Source organism: Adiantum capillus-veneris, chromosome 20 (assembly GCF_014529385.1).
Source record: "Adiantum capillus-veneris isolate H3 chromosome 20, ASM1452938v2, whole genome shotgun sequence".
NCBI classification, from domain to species: Eukaryota; Viridiplantae; Streptophyta; class Polypodiopsida; order Polypodiales; family Pteridaceae; genus Adiantum; species Adiantum capillus-veneris.
Window position 1 is genome coordinate 100,424,597 of NC_140950.1, and position 25,840 is coordinate 100,450,436.

Consider the following 25,840-nt stretch of genomic DNA (forward strand, 5'->3'; position numbering starts at 1 on the left):
TGCTGGTGGAGCTGAGCTGCAGGTGGAGCAGGAAGCAAGCACAAGCATGCAAGAAGGGCCCAGATGGGGAAGGCGGTATGGAAGACCAGGAATAGATAATGTCAGGGTGAGAGCGATGACCAGCAAAAGACAACATAGCTAAGCTGAGCTGCAGGTGCAGCAGATGCGCATCACCCATGTGCCCACTCCTAATCAAGTTGAGCAATCATATAGGCGAAATAAGTCACTCTGCGAGTAAGACAGGTCTCATACATGCTTTGCTTGGACCCTAAAGGATTAATTCATCTTTTTTCTATAGTTCTACTGAAATGAGATATGGTAGCTCGCATGCTCTGGTAGGACAGGGCAAGGAGGTTATATAGAGGAAAGAATGACTTCTCATCATGTCAAGAAAAGATCTCAGAAATCAAATAAGAACGAGTTGTGCCGGTTAAATGCTCAATAAAAGTTACGTTTGAACAAGAAGCAACATGCGGAATTACAGTTACATTTGAACAAAAATTAGCTTGCCTTTGCCAAAGTTTTCAAATCTTTCAAAAGAGCCTTTGGATCATGGATACAATCAGGTACTTCTCCAGTCTCTACAGACTACACAGGTGAAAGTAAGAATAAGAGGGCTATAATCCCTTTGATATTCTAAGAGAGGGTTCCACGACATTTAAGAATAGAACTAACCTGTTGGATCCAGATTTGAAGAGAGCTACAAAGGCTTCTAATACCTTCCTTCTCCCACACCTTGAGACTCTTCTTCTTAGTTCCCTTCTTCCTCAGCAGGTTCAGATAGTACGAAGCAGTATGCCTGTGCCAGATATTTTTTAATGCTTTAGAGCACGAAGCTGGGATGTGTCAATGAAGTTGTCTGCAGATGATGAACTAACCACATCAAGGGCTTGTACAAAGGATAACGGAACTTGCGGCGCACTTTCAGCCGTTCTTCCATGTGCCAAGTTTGTTACAAGTCAAGAAATTTCAAGAGCTATAAAAGGTAATGCAAAACAAAACTCAACATATCGCTGTGCATTTCTGTACAACATAGCTATTATGGGCATAATAATAATAAAACTATCACAAACAGTCTACACACTGCCAAACTTGTTTGTCAGCCTAGCTAAATTCCTGCATGTGCCAGACATTCATAAGATAAATTTCATAGCCTCTTATGCCACATTATGCAGTAAAAAAGTATTTTTTCAACTAGGACACATGCAAGCATGCAATGTAGCAAAGGCAGTACACTATCCAATCACATAAACATGTAAAACCTAGCCAAATAATCCGGATATACATCAAATTGGAGACATAAGTTGTAGCCAGTCAGGAAGTTTCCACCAATTACAAAGGAGTCAACAGGTGTGGCGACACTATGAGGCCAACCTCCAGGTCTGTGATCCAATAAATTTATGTCATGTAAAAAGTAAGTCATTAAACAAAGCAACTCAGTAAAAATTATGGGGACAATGCTTTTAAGCAATGTGATTTATAATTTGACAAAAGATCATTCTGTTCAAAAAACACATGGCCCTAAGTTAAAAACAAAGATAACATGTTGCAAGGCAAGTTGGACCAGAATAACAGGATAGATGAAAATCTGAGCTCGAGGGTCTTTAATAATTGCCAAAAAGTCACGTCTTCATTTTATTTCAGAAGCGGCTGTTAAGTACGACTCACGTAAGGAGAACTGTTCCACATGAACAAATTGTCCATCTAACAAAGAAGCCCATTGCAAAATAAAGGGCCAAGAGGTTCCAGAAAGGGTCGCACAAGCTTGTCCTGGAGTTAGAAATTGGACTCCAAAATCGCCCTCCCCCCAATAAAGTGACATTCACAAACTTGGATATATACCTGCAATCTTGTTGGTGTAAACATAAATGCAATATTGCTCCTTTAGAGACTACAAAAGTGTAAAGATTTCTAAATGTGCAATCTCAATATGATTTGCAACTGTGCCATTCACTGAAGAGAGGATATGCAACAAAATCTGTAAAGTGTAGCTAGGCGGCAACCGTCAACTTATTTGGTCTCTTAAGCGGTGTGCCCATATTGTGGGCCTCGCTGATTTCACTGCAAGATGGACATGGTTGAGATAGTAGCCAAGGTATGAGACGGGATGTTTAATATGCGGGGTATAATACGTGTTCTAGACGTAATTTTGAGAATCAAAGATAAAATACATCGACTTTTTTAATATGATACTTCAATAATGACAAATGACGTGAGATCATGCACCTCCTCAATGACTCTTCAATGTTTAACCATAGCATACATAAACAAGCACCATGAAGCTCTAAAATACACTTAATCAACTAGCAAAAGACATTGCAATAGATACGATTTGATCCCAAAAACAAAAAACACTAGAATAGAAAACATTTTTTTTTTCCGAGAAAAAGATCCTTCTATTAGTTAATGAAAACTGCCCATAGGGCTACAACCACCTCTGCAAGAGAGGGCTACAACAAGCATGATGGGGAGACTCTCCCAATGAAAAAACAGCATATATACAATGAGGCTAAATCAAGAGATGGGAGGAGGGAAGAGCCACACAGGTGGAGAGTAGTGCCATCTGAGCACCCCCTTGACTATGGTGTAGAAAGGCCCGGGGCGCCAGAGTCGAAGGAAAGCCTCGCGGCGCTCCCGCATGCGGTCGGAGCTGCCCTGTAGTCCCTCAAGCTGTCCTCTTAAGAGTATGGATCAGCTCTAGCCAGAAGTCACGAAAAGTCTCTGCTGGTGGCACAGGGCGAGCCTCAAAGATGCGGAAACAGCGGGCCCGCCAGATGAACCAAAGTGTCAGGCCACTGATGAGCTCCCAACACTCCTCTCTCTCACTGGACCACTCCTGTGGAGTAAGCTCTGTAGCAGGCTGGAGTGTAGGTCGCCCCCCCTGCATCACTATCATCCTGCTGGTGGAAGATAGCTCAAACTGAAGTGCCGGGCCCGTGAGGGTGGACCAAGCCGCTGCCCCCAAGGTGTACTGTCGAGCCGTGGAGAGAGCAGGCATCAGCCGAAGAACTCGTAGCCACACCTGCTGGGCCGAGGGACAATCCCAAAGACAGTGATGCTGACTCTCCACCAAATGGTCACAAGCTGCACATGCGGCCGAAAGACCACTATGCACAAGCCAGCTCCCTACTGCTGAAGCTCTGTGTGCAACCAGCCACTGGAACAAAGTGACGCGCCTCGGCTGTCCGAAGTCCCACAGCCTCTGCCAAAAGGCTGCCAAGAACTCGACTGTGAGGCCCTCCTCCTGCCAATGACGTGCTGCAGCAGGGTGGGCCTCTCTCTAAGCTGCAAGTATATGATGTCCAAGCCAAACAGTGTACTGAAAGAAGGGGACTCCTGGGTGGTCTGCAGAAGAGAAGGGGTCCCTCCATAGCCACTCACCGGGATCCCACTATACTCGTGCCAGTGGACAGCACTCCCAAGCCCATAGCCTCCAGTGTCCAGTCTCAAGAGCTGTTGGGTCAGGGTCTATGACGCAAGTCCTCCCACAGATGCCCACAACTCGGATCCTCTGAAAACAGCACTCTGCTACCTACGGGGCCTCTACTGCAACTCGCTGTAATCGTCCCCCACCCTGAAGCTCGAAGAACAGGGCTGGGACTGTCTCTGAGCAGGCCCTGACTGAAATGAGAACCTCCAGTTGTGTGAAGGCTCCCATCCACCGGGGTGCTACTGGCTCGAGAGGCGTGAGCCACTCACCTGGAACTGACTCTGAGATGTCCTGACACATGCTCTGCACCCCTCTCATGCCCTGCACAGCTGGCAACCCTGTACCTCCTCTGACAAACCTGTGAACTCTAGCCAGTCACCTAGAGAGCGCGCTGGACCTGCTGCCATGGGACCCCAGGAAACATGCGGTCGACTACCAACCAAGTGGCCTCTCTGAGTGCTAACCATGGGGTTCCAGACGAGGGGCTACCGTAGGTGCTCCTCCGTGCACATCGGCTGTCGTTGCTCCAGGCCACGCCGTAAGAGCTTCCAAGAACGAAGCAAACTCACAGCGAAGCAGTCCTCAAGTCTCCTGCTCAAACCAACTCGGCGCATCTCTGTAAAGATCCATCTGGTCGAAGGTTGCCAAGGGCCTCCTGACTAAGGCACCCTGGCACGAAGCCTCTGCAACAAGAACTCCTTCCAGGGCTCCTGACCTGGAAGAAGTCCTCTGACTATGAACTTCCCTAGAAGGGCTCTGCTCTGCTGTGCTGGATCAATGATCCCAAGCCCTCCCTGAGAACAAGGAAGCGTGATGACCGACCAAGCCACCTTGGCTCGGGCCATCTGAGTGTCACGTCCTAACCAAAGGAAGTTCCTGATCAGCCTCTCTACCTAGCTGATACAAGAACTCGAGAAGATCCAGCAGGAAGTGATGTACCACATAGTTGCCAACAGCACCTGGTTGGCAACTAGTACTCTACCAGCCAGCGAGCAGACGTGCTGAGCTCCAATGTAACGGCTTTCTCCTGATGGACAGGAGAAGAGGAGCAATCTGCTGCTCGGGAGACAAGTCCAAACCAACCTGAAAACCCAAGTATCGAATTGCAGTCCCTGGGGGAATCCACCTGAAACCCTCTCCTAGCATCCAATCTGGCATAGGATCACTACCAACCGAGAAAGCCACTGTCTTTCTCCAGTTGATCAGTGCGCCCGATGCACAACAAAAGGTCTCCAGAGCCTGCTCATATCTGTGAAGATTGGCCTCCTCGCCATCTAAGTACAAGGCTGAGTCATCGGCAAACTCAGCGTCCAGTAGCTCCTCTCCCCGAATAGGGAGTGCTAAGCCCCGAAGACCAACCTGCTGTGACACCAAAAATCTGCTCATCGCCTCCGCATAGAACAGAAAGAGAAAGGGGGCAAGAGGACAGCCCTGTCTGACCGATCGTGTGAGCATGAAGCGCTCACCTCTCCCCCCTGCCAAAAGCACCTGTGAGCCTGTCTGTACAAAGCTGACACCCCTCTGATCCAAGCATCTGAGAAGCCCATCCTGCGAAGAGTGCCCTCTAGAAAGTCCCAGTCAACTCGGTCGTAGGCCTTCTCAAAATCGAGAAGAAGAATCACAAGGTCCTCACCACGGAGCCGTGCCAGGGCAGAAGCCTCCCAAAAAGTAAAGATGTTGTCAAGGATACTGCATTCCTTGACAAAACCTGTCTGAGTCCCATGTATAAGGCTCTCTAAAAGTGGCTGAATCCTCAAACTCAGAGCCTTGGCAAGAATTTTGTAGGCTGAGTTGAGGATGGTGATGGGGCGCCACTGTCGAATCTCATCCAAGGAGCCACCCTCCTTGGGAATGAGGTAGATCAGGCCCTCACTCATGCTGTCAGGCATCACTCCTGTGTGCAAAATGTACTGAAAAGCACTACAAAGATCTGGGTCAAGCAGGTCCCAGTACTCCAAGAAGAAGCTAGGAGTCAATCCATCCTCTCCTAGACAGCTACCACGAGGGAGGGTCCTCAGAGCTGTGTGCAGCTCCTCAAGCTGAAGTGGCATCTCTAGCCTCTGGCGCATCTCCTCTGTCACAAGACATGGCATCTGTGCCCAAACCTGCTCCCTGCATGCATCCTGCCGCTCTGACTGAGGCTCAGCCGATAGTAACTCATGGTAAAAGTCAGTAGCGACTGCACGCATATCCTCGGGCTCACAAGCAACTGACCCATCGGGCCTCCTCAACTGACTGACCTTAGCATGCGAGTGCTGAGGCCCCACTGTCTCAAAAAAAGCACCAGTCACTCTATCACCCACCTGAGTCCACTGAGATACCTGTCGGTGGAAGGAAAACTCATGAGAGGCGCAAGCTCCTGTCAAGCCTGTTGTAACTGCTCCTCCAACCATGGACTGTCTGGATGCTGCTGCATCCTCTGTAGTGAAGCAATGCCCCGTCTGAGACGCTGCTCCTCCTCTCTCGCTGCAGCCCGTCGAGCCAGAGACTCCTGGAGAAAAAAGTGGCTAAGCTGAGCTAGGCCTGAGGCCACTCTGTCTGCTGGTGAATCCCGTCTGTCCATGCCCTCTGTCCAGAGAGCCTCTACCTTCGCTCTGAGTGTTGAGTCCAACAAGACCCTCTCTGGGATGCGGAGCATCGTGCTCCCACTCCTCTGCCCGTCTCCCACTGTGAGGATCACCGGTGCATGGTCCGAGAAGGAAGTCCCTGCCAGGATGCCCACTGAACCCCCCATGTCACTAAAGTGGTCACTAGTGTAGAAGCGATCTATGCGCGATAGATTCACTCCTCCCACTCTGCGGTCCGATCTAGAGAAGGTAAGACTGTCAAGGGGCCTCACAAAACCAGAGTGCTGCCATGTATCCGAGACCCTCAAAGTCATGCAAAACCTCTCCCAAGCTGCCAACTCGACTCCATGCACAGTAGCATGGCTGCCACCAATCCTGTCAGAAGGGTCCTCCAACATGTTGAAGTCCCCTCCTATACACCAATGATCGGCCTGCGATAAAGACTCAACAATCTGTGACCAAAACTCTGCACGAGCACTCGCCACATTGGGCGCATAGATGTTCAGGAAGCCCACAAGGCCACCCTGAACCTGCATAGTAATCCACTGAGCCCTGCCCGGCACAATAATCCCTCTGCCCACAATGGCCTGCTGCAGTGAGTCCGCAATAGTCATACATACCCCTCCCTAGATGCCTCCAGGTCCAAAAGCAGCTGACCAAAAGGTATCATAACGTCCACGCAAAATCTGACCACAACGCCGAATGCGGCTCTCACACAGATGGTGCTCCTGAAGCATGAGGAGATCAATCTCTCCTCCCACAAGGCAACGCTGAAGCTCCTAACGCAATCGGCCCCGTTGTCGCTGAAATTGGGGCCCACCTAGTCCCTGCACGTTCCATGAGACGATCCTCATGGGGAGCGAGAGAGAACAGATGCTACTGCAGCAGCAAGACGGGCTATCTTCGAGGCAGGCTTGGATGGGGAGTAATCCGCATCGGAGCGTCCTCTAGATAGGCGTGACTGCAGTGAGTGCCTAGCCCAAGCCCAAGCAGAGCGAGCCGTACACAACGCAACCTCCTCTGTCCAAGAGTCCTCATGAATGTATACATAGCAAGGTAAGCACTGCGTATCAGCAAAGAAGTACACCACGATGTGCCTACATCCTGCTGAGTCTGGGGGTGTCACCCCAAACTTGGCCAATGGCCACAAAGTCTGCAACATATTTGTAACTCCAAGTTCTCCCATGTGGTGAGAGAACTCTAGGACCTGTGTATATGTAACCATCCCACCACTGAGTCAAGGGACCACTCTGAATCGGCCCTACCACAGAGGGGGAAGGAGAAACCAACTGCTGAGTCCAGGGCCTCTATCCCCCTAGCGGCGAGGAACAAAACATGGACCCTGAAACAGGCTGCCTCATGGTCTGCTGCGGAATTGCCGAGAAAACGAGTGAACCCGTAGTCGAAGAAGTCCCAGCGGCGTCTGATGTCAATGCTCGTCAACCCACGAGGGATGGCTGCAAGGGAGGATGTCTGAATCTGCAGAGGGGGCCGCAAGAAGGGCCGACCCTCTCGCGCTAGGCGACTCGTGGCAAAGGCGCTGCCAAGAGATCGCCTAGCCGCCGTCGGAGAGGGACCAGTCTCCTGAGCCGACTGAGGAACTGTAGCAGGAGGGGGGGGAGAGGGAGCTGGGGAGAGTGGAGGAGAAGAGGGGCGGGATGGGGCGACAGAGGTAGAAGGGCGAGGTGGAGAGGCGACGGGAGCAGAAGGCGGGGAGGATGAGGCAAAGGGGGGGAACTCTGGGGGGGGGGGAGCGGCTGTCGAGGGAGAAGCGGAGGTGGAGGCTGGCGTAGGGATCTCCTCCTGCTCGAGAGGACCAAAACGGTTTCCCGTGGGAACCCACTGCTGCTGAGTAGGCATCTGAAGGCCACTCTGAGTGCCAAGCTGACGCTGTGGCCCCTGGCGTCGACGGCCACGGGCCTGCTGCCACCCCTCCTCCGCTGGAGCCCCAGGCTCGGAGGGTGGCTCTGCATCTGTACGCTGTGCCGCTGGCTGTGGCTGAGGGCCAGCCCTGGCAGGCTGGGATTGAGGCTGTGGTGCAGGTCGCGGCCTCCTCCGTGGACAGGCCTTCGCTAGATGGCCCATCTGTCGACAGGCACTGGTTCGGGAGGCCCGAGTACTCCACACTCTGTCGAAACCAACCCCCACTCACCCGAGGTAAAAGGATAACCTTCGGGAGAGTGTGGGTATCTCTGACCAAAACTCGAACTGAGGGAATGCCAGCCGCCTTGGCAGCTACTAATGCTGCCGTGCGAGGTGTCTCCAGGACAGTTCCAATGGCGGAACCGATCTGGAAAGGTACTCTCTCCGTAAACCCAGAAAGCAGACTGAGATAGGGATGTCTGCCTCCTCTACTAGAACATTCGAAGCTGGGTCAAAACCATGCCGCCGCTGTCGAAAGTGGGCACGTGAGGCTCGGATGGCCAGTGGACTCATAGCTATGACCTTGGACGCCATCTCGGACGACTCAAACTCGATCTGATAGTACCCCCGTCCGAGAATCTCGACATCCAAAATCTTTCCCACCTCTGCGAGAAGGCGGGCCTGGAGAAGGTCTCGCAGCTCTCCTCTGCTAGGTCGGGTGCCGAGAATCTTGCAGATGACCGAGGTCGCCTGCAGTCGCTCTACCTCGGCGGCAAGGCTCGCTTGCTCTGTAGGCGAGAGAGCAAGTCGAATGGTGGGCTCAGTGGGGTCGGGCGAGGGGGCTTCTGGCGAGTCCCTCTGTGGCGAAGCTGGAGCCTCCATCTGTGTCTACTGCTGTGGCGTAAGAAGAGGACGACGGGAGGGTGTTGCAGAAGGGCGCGCCAACACTGCTCCAAGGAGTTGAAGCAAATGCCGAAAGTGCCGAATCTGTAGGGAGTAACCGAGGCGGAGGGCCCAAATTGACGGGCAAACGGGTCGAGTCAAGGGGGGGGTTTGATAAAGCGGGCCAGCGGCGAGACAGCTGGGGCTCAGGGCGTGCGGCGGCAGCAGGGGCTGATGGCGGGCGGATGGGCTGGGACAGGGCAGCGCGAGGGGGGGCAGGGGGGGCTGAGGGCAAGCGGAAGGGGACACGCGAGCGGGAGGCAGCGGGGACTGAGGGGAGCGGGCAGCACGTAGGGGGGTTGGGGGGGGGGGGGGGGGCTGGGTGGCGATGGGGATGGCGCAGCGAGGGCGGGTGCACAGTAGCAACGAGCACGCGCGTTTTCTTAGAACCCAATTTTTCCTAGAATAGAAAACATTATGAGACATACTGTATGTTTTGATACAAGACGTCCCGTATTTTAAATAAAATACATGTATTTTAGCTATTATGACATTGGTTGATGCTATTGTGACTTCTAAGGTTGATTACTTTTCTGTTTTACAGCAAAGTAATTTAATCCCAAACTTGAACATCTTTGAGTTTGAGTTACTAGACATTCATAATAAGTGGAAAAAATGGGGTTCATAAACTTGGTAGCAGATTTTTTCTTGTAGGTTTTTTTAAAAAAACCGCTGAATCACTTCACCTTTCACTTTTCTTTCCTTGTGTGCCAAAATCTGTTCAGAAACAAGTATCTCCTCGCTCTCTTCCACTTCGGGTTGCTCATCTCGCTCCCCATCAATTGGCACCTCACCTTTAAAAGGTTTCAAGAGACTCACATGGAATGCATTGTGAATTTTCCAAGTATCTGGCAGTTTGAGTCAAAGGAGACGTCATTTATCTTTTCTTTAATCTGGAAAGGGCCATAATACCTCATGCTAAGCTTTGGAAAAAGCGGCTCCTTTCCCTTCGTTTTCTTAGGCGTGCCTTTCAACACATAAGAGCACCCAATCATCTTCCTTTAGTTTCATGTTGCGTCGATGTCGACCTGTTGCCTTCTCATGTCGTACTTGAGACTTCTCTAAAACCTCGCGGACCTTGGCAAAAGCAGTGTCCAAGTCCCTCGTGTAGTGCTCGGCTTCAAAAATCTTGTCTTTAGTGCTAAGAAAGGGAGGAACCTTCTGAGCACCTTCAATTATTTCAAATGGCGCTTTCCTCGTCAAAGACTCAACTGTGTTATTGTAGGCAAATTCCATCAAAAGCAAAAAAAATTCCCATTGAGTCTTTTGGTCAAAGATGTAAGACTTCAACAAATCCAAAACAACTGGAAATTTCCAAGTCTCGATCGTGCTTTACATTATAATTATTTGATAATAATTGACTTTTTTATTTGTGTCATTTGTTAATATTTAATGTATTTTTTGATACACTTCCTTTTATATATCTCAAATTTGCGGGGATTTTCAAACATACATGCGCGTGCGCGCACACACACACAAATATACCCAATTAACCATACAACCACACACACATAGAGTCACCAAAACATACACACACACTCTCTTTTTTCCTTCTAGTGCTATTAGATAGGCCCACATAGCTTGTAAAGACACCTCTAAGGAGTCAAGGCAAAAGGGGTCCAGAAGCAATCACTCCCTCTCCCTTGGGGATCCTAACCTTCTCATTGTCGTCAGTTTTGTTCAGTTCTTTCAGTTTTTCTCACGTGTGTTGTGGTAGATTCCGGACTTGGAGTGTCCAAGTTTGTTACAGTGGTATCATAGCTCAGTCTACGAAGGATCCGATCCCTTTACTCACAACACGCATGGATTCAATCAACGAATCCCGCCAGGAGGAAACTATGGCGCCCAACCATTCTAGCCCGGGTATTAAGAAAAGAAGTACTTTAAATTGGGAATTTCTTAAATGAATTTGATATATGTGCTCTCTCATGTGTGTGATGTTTGAGTGCATGATTGAAGGCGAAATGATTGCAGCATTTCGATCTTGTTCACCTGAGGGGTGATGTGGATATGATAGTAACAAGATTTAGTCAATCCCGACATCTCCTAGAGACCGGTGAGATCTGCATGTGATTGCTAAATATGTTACAATGATCATGATTCTCATCAAAGATCTCGATGGGGGTAATGTTCAATGACACTCGTCTTCATGCAAGTACTAGATATGTGTTGTCTAGTGCGTCGGTACTTAGAGTCGGTATCTACTGAATTGGTTGTTGGCTTATGTTGGTTTTGCTGGCGTAACCGAGGGCGATTGCATTTCTTTCAAAAGGGGGGTATGTCACAAAGTGATAACGCGGCATGCTCTAAAGGACAGACTCCAGACATAAAGAGGTCAAAGCCCTAGAAAGATGTAGAAGAAGTTGTAACAACTTGCAGAACCAATCCAAGAGGTCAAAAATGAAAGGACACCAATGTTTATAAGTTGTACAAACTTATGGGGTCCTATCCGATGGGGCCCAAAGGGACTAAAGGGCTAAAAAGACAGGCGTAAAGGGCTGATGACATGGCAGTTGTACAACCCACAAACTACGTTGCTAACGTGGCTGACCATACGGATTTCCGCGATTTACGTTCCTGATGTGGCACCATACAGAATTCCGCGATTTGCGATGGCCTAGCTTTTGGGACCCAGATGCTTTTAGACTTGAAGCTTTTCATGTACACTGCTTTTGGAAGGCCCAAGGCCTATAAATAAAGTGACAGGGCCTCAGTCTCAAGCAGCTACGCTTGGGAGCACTACTGAGACGAGGACCCTCGGACATTGTACTTTGTGAAGTATTAATAATAAAAAAATACCGAAAGGGCGCCAGTCTTTGGGGCCAATCTCTCTGGGCATGGAATTTCAACAAGCCGTGTCGTCTCTCTCTCATTTTTGTTTGACTCTTTCAGTTTTCTCACGTGTGTTGTGGTAGATTCCAGACTTGGACTATCCAAGTCTGTTACAACATCCCTAAAAGGATTTTGCTAGATATAGAGCTCAGAGAGTAGGTTTTTACGCTTTGGACCAAGAGTCTAGATACACGAGAAAACATTGTTGCTAGAGTCACCAATGGCCTCAGGGGAGCTTAGTCGCTTCTTTCGCCAGGAGTCAACAGCATGACTGGCTGTGGCTCGAGAGGAGGAGAAGCGGCTACGTCAGGACATTGCCTCCTTACAGAGGATGCAGGAGCAGAACCCAAGTAGTCCCTGGCTGGAGGACAAGATGCACCAAGCTTGGCAAGAGTTGATCACCATTGAGGAGCAGCGTCATGAGTTTGCCTACCACGGACACACATCTTAGTGCAGGTTGGCAACAGAGTTAGTCCCCGCTATGCGCATACCAGTGTTCGCCATTTGAGGAGACAGGATGGGACGGTTGTCATAGAGCGTGAGGACATTTGGGTCGTAGTTATTGACCTTTGTCGTGAGTTGCTCTCAACTGAGCCGCAGTCAATGCAGAGAGTAGGTGCGGGCACCGATGCCTTACCTCATCACTAAGAAGATGCGACAGATGCTTGAGAGCCCTCTCCTGCCAAATGAGCTTCAGGAAGCTCTCAGGGCACTCCCTCGTGGTAGTTGCCCAAGAGAGGATGTGTCACAAACTGCTGACGTGTCAAGCCGCTGAAGACCCAACCCGTTGGGGATTCCCAGGCTCCAACCCTAGCTAGCCTGCAGATCCCGGCCGAGGGGCCTAAAACCTAAGAAGAAGCAACAAAAGAAGTCTTTCAACTTACAAATCCTCACCGAGTGGGGTAATTTCAAAAGACATTCCTACCAACTTATGGAACCCCGTCAGATGGGCCCAAGTGTCTAGAGCTATTTTTTAAAATAAAGTAGAACCACACACACACACAAAGACTTGCGAAATAAATGATGATGTGGCAACTATACGGACGCCCGCGTTCTGCGCTAACAGTGCAACGTGGCAAATTGTACAAACCTCCGCAATTTGTGTTGTTACTGCTGACATTGCAAGTGTACGGATTTCCGCATTTTTCCCTGGCTGATTTCAGTGCCAACTTTTTGGCCAGATGCTTTTGGGAAGTTGTAGCTTTTCATGTAACTGCTTTTGAGAGGCCAAAAAGGGTCTTAAAATATGTGCCTCTGCGTGGGAGTGCAGAGGACAGAGACCAGCTTGTACTGAGTTGAAGCAATAAAGAAATATCGAAAGGGGCGGCAGGGTTTGGGGCCAGTGCTCTCTTGGGGTGGAACTCCGCCACTCCCCGTCGTGCATCTCTTTCAGTTCAGTGTTATTTGAAGTGCTTAAAATTGTTCAGTATGTTCTTTCCGTTGGCACGTTGTGTCCGTCTCATTACAGGATGGTTTGACCCCTACTTTTTCTTTAAGGTACTAGGAGGTGCTTGGACAGGAACTATGTAGTGCAGACCAACACATTTTGTGCACTAAGAGCTGCCTGATAGCATGAGCGAGGGTTTGATCTACCTCATCCCCAAGGAGGGGGGATCTCCAAATGAGATTCGGGTGGCCCATCATCGTTCTCAACTCAGCCTACAAAATTCTTGCAAATGCTCTGAGTTTGAGAAGCCGGCCACTACTTGAGAGCATCATACATGAGACTCATACGGGCTTTGTCAAGAAGCGTAGTATCCTTGACAACATCTTCACCTTTTGGGAGGCGACTGCCTTCGCCCGCATGCAAGGAGAGGATCTTGTGGTGTTCCTTCTCGACTTTGTGAAATCTTACCACAGTGTTGACTGAGACTTCCTGGAGGGAACTATGCGCAGGATGGGTTTTAAGATGCACGGATCAGAGGGGTGTCTGTTCTCTACAAGTGTGCTCACATTCAGATGTTGCTAGCAGGAGGCCGAGGGGAACGCTCATGCAGGGCAGCCCTCTTGCCCCCTTCCTATTTCTTTCCTGCACAGAGGCGATGAGCAGATTCCTGGTCTCACATGAGGTTGGTTTGCGTGGCCTACAGTTACCCATTCGCAGAGAGGAGCTTTTGGACACTCAGTTTGTTGATGATTCAAGCATGTTTTTGGAGGGCTATGAAGCCAATTTGCACTCCCTCGAGGTGTTTTGTTGTGCGTCGGGAGCATTGATCAAGTCCTGAAAGAAAATGGCTTTTTGGGGTTGGTGATGCTCCCACGCCTGACTGGATGCCTGAAGAGGGATTTCGTTGGATCCCTCCAGGGACGCACGTTCGCTAGTTGGGCTGCCAAGTTGGCTTGGACTGTCACCAGAGCAGCAGACTGCTCCCCTCCTCCTAGCTATCAGGAGGAAGCTGTTGTATTGAAGCTCGGCGCAGCTGTCTCTTGCTGGTAGGGCTGTTGTGGCCAGCCACTCTCTCTCTCTCTCTCTCTCTCTCTCTCTCTCTCTCTCTCTCTCTCTCTCTCTCTCTCTCTCTCTCTCTCTCTCTCTTTCTTGCGCAGTTGTTTAACCGTGTCATGTGTGAGGGACTACCCGAGTCCTGGAGATTATCTACTATTGTACGTCTTTTCAAGGCAGGGGACCCCACAGTACCAGGGAACTACCGTACTATTATGATAGGGCACACATTGGCACGGTTGTATGCATCCATTCTTGAACAACAACTGAGTAAATGGGCATACGAGCAGCAGGACAGGCTGGATTTAGGAGGGGTTTCTCCACTTTGGACCATATTCTTACACTCAGAGCCATTATTGAGGAGGGTCGGGCACATGGGAGACGGATGTATTGTTGCTTTGTGGACTTCCGCAAGGCATTTGACACAATGCCAAGGGCTAGATTGATGCACAGGCTACTGAAGTTGGGAGTACCCACAGAGATCATATGGGGGACCATGGCTTTATACGGCTCAGTGACTGGCCAGGTACGCACTCTTGAGGGGATTTCTGACATTGTTCATTCCACTATTGGAGTGAAACAGGGGTGTCCTTTGTCCCCTACACTTTTTGGTATGTATTTAGATGAGGTCTCTGACTACATTGACAGCGAGGGTGACAGAGGCGCTCAGCTGGCAGGGACATGGATCCCTTTATTATTATATGCTGATGATATTGTGTTAATGTCAGACTCGCCAGAGGGCATGCAAAGACATTTGGATGCATTGCACAACTTTGCAGAGGATAGTGGACTGTCTGTGAACCTTGGTAAAACCAAGGTTATGGTGTTTAACACCACACCACAGTGGGTCAAGAGATCGGCACCTACACTCGTATATAGCCAGGACACTGTGGAGTACACAGATGAATATACATATCTGGGGGTGGTATTCACAGGACCGAGGTTTACCCTGAGGAGAGCAGCAGAGACTAGACTATCCAGAGCCTATGCGGCATTAGGAGGGCTAGAGAGGATGTGTTCGCAGGTTCAGTTTCAAGAACCACGAACAAAACTATGGCTCTTTGATACTTTGGTTGCTTCAGCTATGCTTTATGGGGTCCAAGTTTGGGGACCATCTGTGAATCATGACAGTTGGAGGAACATGGAGAGACCGTTGGTATTTATGATATCCCGGATGATTAGAGCCAAGGCCTCTGTACACATGCGATTATTCGAGCGGAGGTAGCCGCCCCTCCTATAGAGATTGAGGCTCTTACCATATCAGTGTCCTTTATGCACAGTCTATGGGATACACATAGAGGCAGATATACTAGACTGGCTCTTGAGATCTCTAGACAGTTAGCGATGCAGGGAGATGCATCATGTTGGTATGCACAGATGACCTCATGGTTTCAGAGGCATGGTCTCAGCATGGATAGATTGCCTCCCTTTCAGTATTCCCTGGATGCACCATCCCTGCCAGTCACACGGACGGAGATCACTAGACTCATTCGACAGGATCTTATACAGTTGGACACCAGGAGGACATGGGTAGAGCCGATACAGGAGTTGGGCACGAAGATGGCTTTCTACAAAGAGCACCTTCTCCAACTTTCAGGGGATGGGTTTGTGACTCGTCCGAGCTACATGGACACTCATTTATCTCATGATCTGCGATGTGCTATTGGTCAGATTCGCACATCCTCACACCAGCTGGAGATTGAGACGGGTAGATTCAGAGGGATACCACCAGAGTCTTAGGATATGTCAACTATGCGGTAGAGAGCCAGAGACAGAGCTACACTACATATGCCATTGCACTGTGTATTATGAGATACGAGGGCGCTTCCATTGCTTATTCAGGGAGGGTTTTGGACCCCTAGATAGAGTCATGAGGTATCAGGACCAGAGATGCCTTGGCTTATATCTACTTGAGCTACACCGACATAGAGACAGTCTGTTGGGGAGACATGGAGTACGACAGTCGCAGAGACAGATCATAGACTTCTTTGGATCGAGGGAGCCAAGAGACCAACCACTGGCACAGGGTTGTACCCGCATTCATACCAGAGGCACCCTCATTGACAGGGCGATTGAGCTCGGGAGATCAAGATGACCACGACCGAGACACAGGAGCACACTACATCGACGGAGACTCCAGCAGAAGATCAGAGGCATTCTAACATGACACCCAGATTGTCATTGAGGGCCTATTCTACATTTTCACATTTCACATTTCACACTTCATTTTCAGTTTTCTTTTTTACTGTTTTTTTTTTACTTTCAATACTTTTTGTACTTGTACTTCAGACATTGTATTAGATTCACCACTTTGTATCTGATGGTCTCATAGGTCATTTTGGCCTTTTGAAGACGTTAATATATCATTTCATTTCACTTCACTTCTCTCTCTCTCTCTCTCTCTCTCTCTCTCTCTCTCTCTCTCTCTCTCTCTCTCTCTCTCTCTCTCAGGGGCGCGAGCTCCCACCACCGACAGATCGAGGAGATCCGAGCCCGGGAGCGCCGTGCCACTGAGGAGCGAGTGGCTCAGATGAGGGCTGACCCGACAGCTTTCATCCGGGTAGCCTTGGCACCAGACCCACCCATGTACCACATCTTACATCCCCCCATTAGTACAGGATGGAGCTAGATAGCTTGATGCATTCTCATGATTGTACTACCTTGAGCATACAGACATGCATATACCCCTAGAGATAGAGCTCCATCCCTCCTCAGATACTCCACTACCTACATTCAGTTCAGTTTTGTATCAATTTTGTTTCATTTGTCTTTCCGATAGACGGATGACATACACACAATGTACACTTGATTTGTCTCATAGGCCGATTTCGGCCTGACATAGACGTTAAAAATCTTTCCTTTCCTTTCCTCTCTCTCTCTCTCTCTCTCTCTCTCTCTCTCTCTCTCTCTCTCTCTCTCTCTCTCTCTCTCTCTCTCTCTCTCTCTCTCTCTCTCTCGTTACGGCAGGTGCGTAGGCACCAAGGATGTCTTGATGCGGTTTGCAATGGGGGAGGGGAGGGAATGCTGTGAGATTAGATAGTGCACACGGCAATATTTCTCTATGATGGACAGGACGTGGGTTTGTCGAGCGAGTAGCCATCGCAGGACACAAGAAGGGGGGGCATGTGCAAAGGCGCTCTTTATGATGTTCCTACTCAACTGCCGTGGACTATGGGGCTTTGGCTCATGACCTCTAACATCTGATGTTGGGTGATCAAGCTCCCTGCTCACCCACTGTAAACGCACCAGGATGCAAGCTCTGTGCGCGAGTGGAAGGCCCATTCATGCAGACCTCTCAAAAGAACTTGAGTGTCTTATTGTTTAGGAAGGAAAAACTTCGTAGGAAGTAGTAATAGGCATGTAGATTCAACACAGCAAAGGCCGTGGATTAATGTTTGTTTCTTAGGTGCTACTACATTATATTTCCAAAGAGGGGTAATCTTTTTTATACTTTTTCCCAGCGAGTTTGTTAGTGCTGTCTAAAAGAAATATCTCAAGCTGTCAGTCAGGATTGTTTCAACCTTAGGCTAGACTATATTAATATAGAGCCTACTTATAATTTTATTATAAGGCTACATCTAAAACGTGTGGGCTCCTCATAAGCATGGGGACATGAAAAATGGGAGTGGAATTCATGAAGGATTGGGCATCGAAAAGCTGAAGAGACCTATCCTTCCCATAATTATTATATTCCAAAGCTTTTTGGGACACTGCCCTAAACTATCTCGCATCAGCGTGGGATAGTTTATGAAAATGTGCCTTTGGGTAGCATGATTAAGGTACAAGGTTGGCATGATTGGACCTCACAAAGAGATTTGCATTTGTAATCTTCGACGTTGAGCAGAAATTAGGTGTTCATGCTTCAATGTTTAATTCAAATGTACAAATGAGCGATTGTTATTTGGTGGATTGAAGTTTGTTGGGTATTCTGATCAAGAACTTTTTGTAGAATGGGATGGGTGAGACACGCAGTTGGCTCAAGCCAAAGTATCCTGGCAGGTCATCACCCTACCTTGCTCTCGGGAGGGGGGAGGCTGGGTATCATCGATCCAGCACGGCAGAGTAGATCCCTACTTGGGAAGCTCATTGTCTGAGGTCTTCTTCCAGGGGAGGAGCCTTGGAAAGAGATTTTGCTACACCAAATTACAGGCCTAGTTCCACAGACGGGTGGCCCTTGGAGCCCCTCCACTTGTTGGATATTCAAAGAGATGTGCAGAGTGGACCTGAGCAGGAGATGGGAGGACCGTTTCGCATTGAGCTTCCTTCGGTCTTGGGAGCAACAAGGGTTGGGGGGGGGGGGCACCTTCACTCGCCTTGAGATCCTCATCGTAGTTTGGGCTTGCTGAGACTTAGACCTCTTGTCGCCCAACGACCTACCGCAATTAGGAGTTGGTTGGTCTCCAATGGCCACCGGCGGGCTATGTATCACAAACTGCTGACGTGTCAAAGCCTAAAGTATGGAGCCAACTTACAGATGCCGGCCAAGGGCCCTATACCCTAAGAACAGCAAGTAACATAAGAAGTCCTACCAACTTATGCGGACGCCGTCCGATGGGGCCCCAAAAATAAAGCAGCACCTGCAATTGATGACGTGGCAATTTCCGAAAATTGCGCTGACATGATGACGTGGCAGGCTGTACGGATTTCCACGTTTTGCACTGGCTGATGACATGGCAAGCTGTACGGATTTCCGCGTTTTGCAGTGGCAGCTTTTGGCATTGCTTTTGGGATCAAAAGCTTTTGAATTTGAAGGCTTTTTATGTAAAACTGCTTTTGGGGCCTAGGGCCTTTAAACATGAGGCTAGGGCTCATTCTCTGGCATGCTTCCTGGAGAAGGTGCAGAGTCTGGAGTACCGGCTTGTACTGTGTTGATGCAATATAAAGAAATACCAAAAGGAGCACCAAGGTTTGGGGCCAATACTCTCTGGGGTGGAATTCCACCATTCCGTGTCGCGTGTTGTCTCTCTCTTTCAGTTCAGTTGTTATTGAAGTGCTAAAAGTCTGTTCAATCTGTTCTTTTCTACGGGCACGTGGTGCACGTCCTGTGACACTATGCCCCTTGTGACCACCCACTAGAGTCATAGAGGCATTGTCTATGGGACTACCCCACGGCGCTGCACGTTTGGCTTCGGATTTTATGATTTCCGCCAACCTTGTCGTCAGCTAGGCAGTATACTTTGGGGTGTTGCTGCTCCGTCCATCCTCACAGGCCCCGCACTTCATTTTGAGTTATCCTCAGCTAGCAAGATGATTGTGATACAAGAGGGCCAGCCTACACAACATGCCACAAAGCTACGCCTCAAGAGTGGAGCAGTGATAGAAAGCTTTGTTAAGAGCTTTGATTCTCTGGTTCATAACAAGGGCCGGTTGATTCCGCATTGTCGAGGCCCGCCCCATCCCATTGGTGGAGACAATACGAGATGTATGGCTGGAGCTGATCCATACACTTTGAGGTCAATTCGAGAGGTTGCAAGGTACCTCCGACCATATGCGTGAGCGCCGCGAGGCATTCCTATGGCTTTCGCGTCAGGGCTTTCTACACCATGGTCCATGGGACTCCTTGATGGCTATAAGGTGCATCACAAGTGAATGTTGATATTGCTCAAGATGAGTGCTCCAAACTGTGCCCAAGGGTTCCTTTTACTTACGAAAGGGAGAGCCTTCCGTCCTTTAGAGAGAGAGTACAATGATCACAAACAAAGTGAATGCTATTGTGAGTGGAAGTGTTGAGACTGAGAGAATGAGTGAAGAATACCACACCATGCGGTTCTCAAACCCTCCTCTCTCGATGGCAAGAGAGGTCTATGCTATTGATTGCACAAGTCTGGTAGAATGGTGTTGATGCAATGAACTTGATGCTATGATGCAAGGGAAGGCTAAGTCGATGTTGACGGCAACGACCACGGTGACGACTAGGGCTGAAATCTGAGACTGAAAACGCTAGTGCTCCTGGCTGAAATTGCTGATGATCCTGGGTTGAAAATGCTGATGCTATCTAGCTGAAAACGCTGGGGCTGTCAGGCTGAAAATGCTGATGTTGTCAGGCTGAAAATGGAAACGCTAGGCTGATCTGATATTCGGGGGAATACGGCGAGGATCTAATGCTGATAGTAACTGCTGAAAATGAAAACGCTGGCAGAAATGGGTTGATCTGCAAACGCTAGGGCTGATCTATAGTGGCGATGCACTTGCGGCGAGGATAGGTAGCGCGAGGGTGGGTGCTGGAATCTGCTAACGCTTGTTGATCTGGAAGAGAAGAGAAAACGCTGGCTGATTCTGGTACTTGCTGAAAACGCTGAAGGTCTTCAGGGTTCTTGGGTTCTATGAAAAAACGCTAGGGAATTGATGTTCTGCCTCTGTCTCCTTGTGTCCCTGCTTCTTCTGTTTCTATTGAGTGACCACTGGGTTTCTCTTATATTTCCTTAGCAATTTGCCCTACTTACTTTTCCAACAAAAGTCACTTATTGATAAATAAGTGAAAAATGTGTATTTTGGGAAAAAGGGTTCTATGCTCTGTAAAATGCTCATGATGGGTACTGAATGTCATGCTGATGATTATGTTGTGTGCAATCAGAGGATGTGCAACTAATCTAAGTGCCTGAACATGCACGGCATGCGCACAGGCTCACAAAGGTGCCATAACGCTTCCTAAGCTGACCTGAACCCTAGACCTGAGATAGCTTGTCCACATGCACATAGGGTTAGATGTGCACGTGACATCCCCTCCTTTTCAAAGTGAGGTATTGGTACCGAGCTGTATGGTGTCGAGAGAGTGTGCCAAAAACTCCTGGAATCCTACGAAGAACGCTTCGCCAGCCCACTCTGATACGTGGATCGTGCAATACTTGAACTCCATGAAGGTCTGCAATGCTTGCTTCTTTGGGCCGTGCCGAAAGCGACACAGTGATTTGTGCCTGCTTCAATGCTCCAAGTGCGTCTATGGACGTGGGTCCACCTTCAAGAATCTCTGAGGAGGAAAATCCCCGAAACCATGTCCAACATAAAACCATAAACATACCCATTCCATGAAGAGTAACTGGAAAAAAAAATTATTCTTCCTAAATGACTGTGCATGCAATGCAAATGAACAAAGTGACAAAGTGTCAAACCATTCAACAAACACATGCAAAAAGTGATCGAATCTGGACCTTTCAACCTAAACCTATCAACTGTGGCAAATCACAACGGAAATGCCGATGTTTGATGGACAACCTTGCTCGTGCTCTTTCTGAGACTGTGGCATGCCGAGGAAGAAACATGTAAAAGCGATTGACAAAATGGACAATCGGGAAAAATGTGAATTCCTTGAACGCAAACTTTTTTTCCTTTTCGAGAGTGATCCACATATATCTGTGCTCATCCGTGAGTCATTCATGTGCATCGGACAATACGGCATGCCTGTGAAAAGGGAACACGTAAAGGCGGTGATGAAAATACAAGAAACCGTCACGAATGAGAAATTCGAACAATGCGTGCTGACTAATCATGTGAACACACAATACTTCTTGAATGGGTTCTATGGACCTCGGCTCGAGAGCCAAGATCGGTCCTGCGTGACTGATCGTATCTGCAATGAGGTTAGCTTCACTAGAAAAATCATCATTCAAACCATCATCCTTGCGAACAATCACATCTCTATCATGCAAAAAATGTCTCTTGCTTTGGAGAAGAAAGGACGGAGAGTCTCCTTCGTACGTTTCTTTTTAAGCTTCGCCTGCACATTAGAAATGAGAGGGAAAGAATGAATATCCTCCTCACGACGAGTGATTATGGGAGAGTCACTTAGAGTGAGCGTATTGTCTACCCAATCAATGAGAGGGTTATATTCACAAAACCATCTAATGCCCAAAATCATATCACATCCTGATAGAGGAGATACAACAAATTTTCTACGGAAGGACGCTTGCTGAACAGTGAATAACACATCAAGACACTCTCGTGTAATGAGAGAGTCCATACCAGGAGCGAAGCCCGACACCTCCAGAGGAGTTGTCTCGCTAACCTCCAAGTAGGCTCTTTCTACAAGAGGCACCAATCACATCATGCATACTGCGTAAATCAAACAAGATCACCATGTGTTGACCATTCACATGACCATAACACTTTATGAAAGACTCGTCCGCTAGATGATCATTAGAAACTTGGGACACAGTGACACACTAATGTTCTTATTTATGGCATTAACAGAGGTTGTGGGTTTTGTGGGTTCTTGAGGTTCGTTGGATGCGTTCTTGGGATATATCTTCTTTATATGACCCTTGACGTGACATTGATAACATCGACCTTCCTTAGAATAAATGATTTATTCTTCTGGTGTTATGTATCCTCCTATAATTCCTTGTGCAACTTTTTCATTTGGGGTTAGCTTAGGTTTAGCAGGTGTGTTAGCTTTACCCTTAGATTCATTTTGAGAGTTTTTTTCCGAAGGATTAGAGGAAGATAGGCTAGTAGAGTTACCATTCTTATCGTTCTGTGGATTCTGAGGAGTTTGAGAGGTACTGTGAAAAGACTTGTTCTCCTTAGGCTTTCCTTTGTTGTGCTTCATCTCCTGTGCAAGAGCAATCGCTACCGCCTTGTTGAGATCTATTGGGTCGAATACTTCGACATCAAACTTGATATACTCGTCCAACCCGAAAAGAAATGCCTCTTTGCGCTCATCATTCGACTTGCGTAATTGGGTGCCGAGCTACAAAACACGGTTAGAGAAAGATATGACTGGCATACCATTTTGCTTGAGATTACGCCAATCTTCTTTCAACCGCGCTAGGTATTGAGGTGGCATAAACCGCGCCTTGAGCTTGTCTTGGAAGTCGGTCCAATTGAAAGAAAGGGGCACACCTTCCTTGACTTCCTCTAGGTGCGCGGCCAACTGTGCCTCTTGCCACGCTTGATACCAATTAATGCATCACCGGCAAGATACATGGCTGCTCTCAAAACTTTGTTATTCCTTGTTTCTTAGTTGTCGCAAAGTAAGCATTAAATTGATGCAACCAAGAATAAATAACATTAGCATCCATCTTCCCGTCATACTTACTGAACGTCAACTTCTTAGTGACTGGATTGTTGGAGTCCGCATCTCTGCTTGTGCTACCTGTGAACTTTGACTGGCTCGGATTTCGAGATGAGTACTTGTAGGACCAACTCTTGCATGCGTTGGTCTCTCTACGCCTCACGCTCTAATTCCAAGGCCGCTCGCCTTTCTTCGGCCGCTATGCGTTGAGCTTCGCGTGCTTGCTCACGCTCAAGCTCCATAGCTGCCTTTCTTTCTTCGGCCACCAAGCGCGCCTGCTCACGCCCACGCTCCAAGGCTGCCTTTCTTTCTTCGCGGTCGCGATCCAAGGCGGCACGTTGTGCCTCTTGTTGTAGCATCATGTCCATCATCGACTTGACCAAAGCCTCTATAGGATTTGGTACAACCTGTGGCGTAGATGGGGATAGGGCAAGATCGGAAAAAAATCCTCCTGGTGGGGAAAACTCTTCGTCCACTCTCATCACCTTCACGCGAAGTATCCATTCCGCTTCGGGTGATGACCATACACTGAGATCTTGGGTACTTAAGTTCTTGAGGAACTTGGGTTCTTGAGGAACTTGGGTTCTTGAGGTTCTTGAGTTCTTGAGGTTCTTGGGTTCTTGAGTTCTTTAGCTTGCGATCGGTGTTTGAGAAGGCTTTTCTCATTCCCGAGCTCGACTCTTCCCTGCGCGGGTGCACCCCTTGGCGGCCTTACACTCACACCAAAGTTGCTTTTTCCAACCTCACGTCGATTGGCCGGCCGCTAACTGCACGGTCCGCTCTCAATGAGTGAAAAAAGGAACAAGGGGAGGCTGGACAAGCCCTTCTTTCCTGGGTTACCTGTCACTCTTCAAAAACACGATTAGCAATCGACATGCCTAAGTGGACTTGGGTTACATGCGATCGCAACAAGCAAAAAAAAATTGTATATATATATGTATGTATATATCATAGTTACAGGGGACGGGGGGGACGGGCCCTAGGGCCGGGGAACGGCCGTCCGGGAACGGAAGGGGACGGGGTGGGACGGCTGGATTTCGGGCCGGACGGGCGGGTCGCACGGGGGACGGACCAGGAACAGCCGGAACGGCAGGGGTCGGCCGGGAACGACAGCAGAAGTTACCGTTTATGACCGTTTTTAACGGCTCTGTGCAGCCCAACTGCCACATTTTGGGGGGCCTTGACCCTTGGGAGGCTGTAAAAGGCTCCCTTGGGCCTCTTAATACTCATAGTCTCATTCCAATTGGCAATTTCCCTCAAGCTCAAGCTTTCCTCTCTACTCAATGCTCATTGCTCAAGCCTCATAGCCTCATTGAGTCATTGCTCAAGGCTCAAGCATGACCATTGACTACTCTACACTCTAGTATCTACCCTTGAAAGTTGAGTCTCCACTCTCAAGTCTCTCCCTCTTCTACCCACTTTGAAGTTTGAACTTTGAAGCTCTCCTCTCCCTCTTCTACCCACTTTGAAGCTCTCCTCTACTCTCTCTCCACACAAGCTCTCCTCTAACTCCTCTAACTTCTAAGCTCTACTCTCTCGAGTCTCTCCACCATCATGTCATCTCAAGCCAACTCCACTTCTCAAGCCGGTTCTTCTCGAAGGAGGCCCGCCGTGCAAACGTGGTCGTGGTGGGATGAAGTCGACTTTAGCACGCGTGGCAAAGGTGGCGGTGCAAGACCATGGACGTGCAAGCTATGCCCATACAAGAGAACGGGTGGTTCAAACAAAGTGCGAGCCCATCTTCTTCATGAACCCGGTCACAAGGTGAAGTTTTGCCCTCATGTAGCTCCTAAGAAGAGGTTGGATCTTCTTGAGAAGCTCACGGTGTATGAGGTTGCGGACGCGGCCAAGAGGGGCCGTTTTGTTGCCGTTGATCCCTCCGCCATGGCGACACCGCGAGAGCAAAGGGAAGCCAACCTTGACGACATCTCTCGAAGCTTCAAGAGCCATGCATCTACACGTCCTCTTCCGTTCAGCATCGCCAAAGCACTCTCAACGAAAATTGGAATCCTAAATTGAAGGAAGAGGTGGATAGGTCGGTTGCCCGATTCTTCTTCCACGACCACATTGCCTTCCATGCTTCGCGGTGAGTTTCCCTTGGCATATGCACATTGCAATCTTCCATTTTGTATTCATAATGGGTTATAACTTCTCGACTCTCGACTCTCCATACTAACACAACATGCTCTATTTTGTGTGGATAGGTCTCCATACTTTCGAACCATGGTTACGAAAATAGGGGAATATGGCTCCTCTTATGTGCCACCTTCATCGGAGAGGCTTCGCACCACCCTCCTTGACAAAGAGAAGCTTGTCGTGGAGCAAGCGGCCCAAGCAACAAAGGATTTGTGGGAGACCAATGGCGTCTCTCTCCTTGTAGATGGATGGAGCGACACCGACAAGCGGTCCATCCACGGGGTGGTGGCCTACTCTCGGGGGGAGATGTACTTTGCGGAGTCACATGATGCATCCGATAGTGGCAAGGCCGCCGAGATGCTTGCTGCGGAGTGGACAAGCACCAGAGAGATCACCGGCCCGGAGAATATCCTTTGTATGGTTGCAGATGGAGAGGCGTCAAATAGGGTAGCCGGAGCTATAATTGAGGGCATGTATCCCAGCATCCATGTCACATTTTGCATGGCGCATTGCCTCAATAACCTCCTCAAGGACATAGGGAACTTGTCATGGATTTCACCCACCATTGGTGACGCCTCTCGAATTGTCTCCTTTGTGCTCAACCATCAAAAAGTGCGCCA

The 25,840-nt window shown here is 48.9% G+C and overlaps 1 protein-coding gene across 8 annotated transcripts in view; it reads right to left on the bottom strand.

Moving 5' to 3' along the window:
• Positions 1 to 25,840, bottom strand: part of LOC147432993 (jmjC domain-containing histone demethylation protein 1-like) — an 87,736-nt gene that overhangs the window by 21,640 nt on the left and 40,256 nt on the right. For 7 of the 8 annotated variants that reach the window (XM_086492743.1, XM_086492735.1, XM_086492740.1 and 4 more), the window contains 4 exons: positions 1,284 to 1,382; positions 879 to 947; positions 676 to 799; positions 511 to 588 (listed from right to left, as the gene is read on the bottom strand). In XM_086492743.1, the coding sequence (XP_086348869.1) occupies positions 511 to 588; positions 676 to 799; positions 879 to 947; positions 1,284 to 1,382 (370 nt within the window). Of the gene's footprint in view, positions 1 to 501; positions 589 to 675; positions 800 to 878; positions 948 to 1,283; positions 1,383 to 25,840 lie in introns of those variants that run through there. The other variant, XM_086492736.1, reaches the window with a different exon arrangement.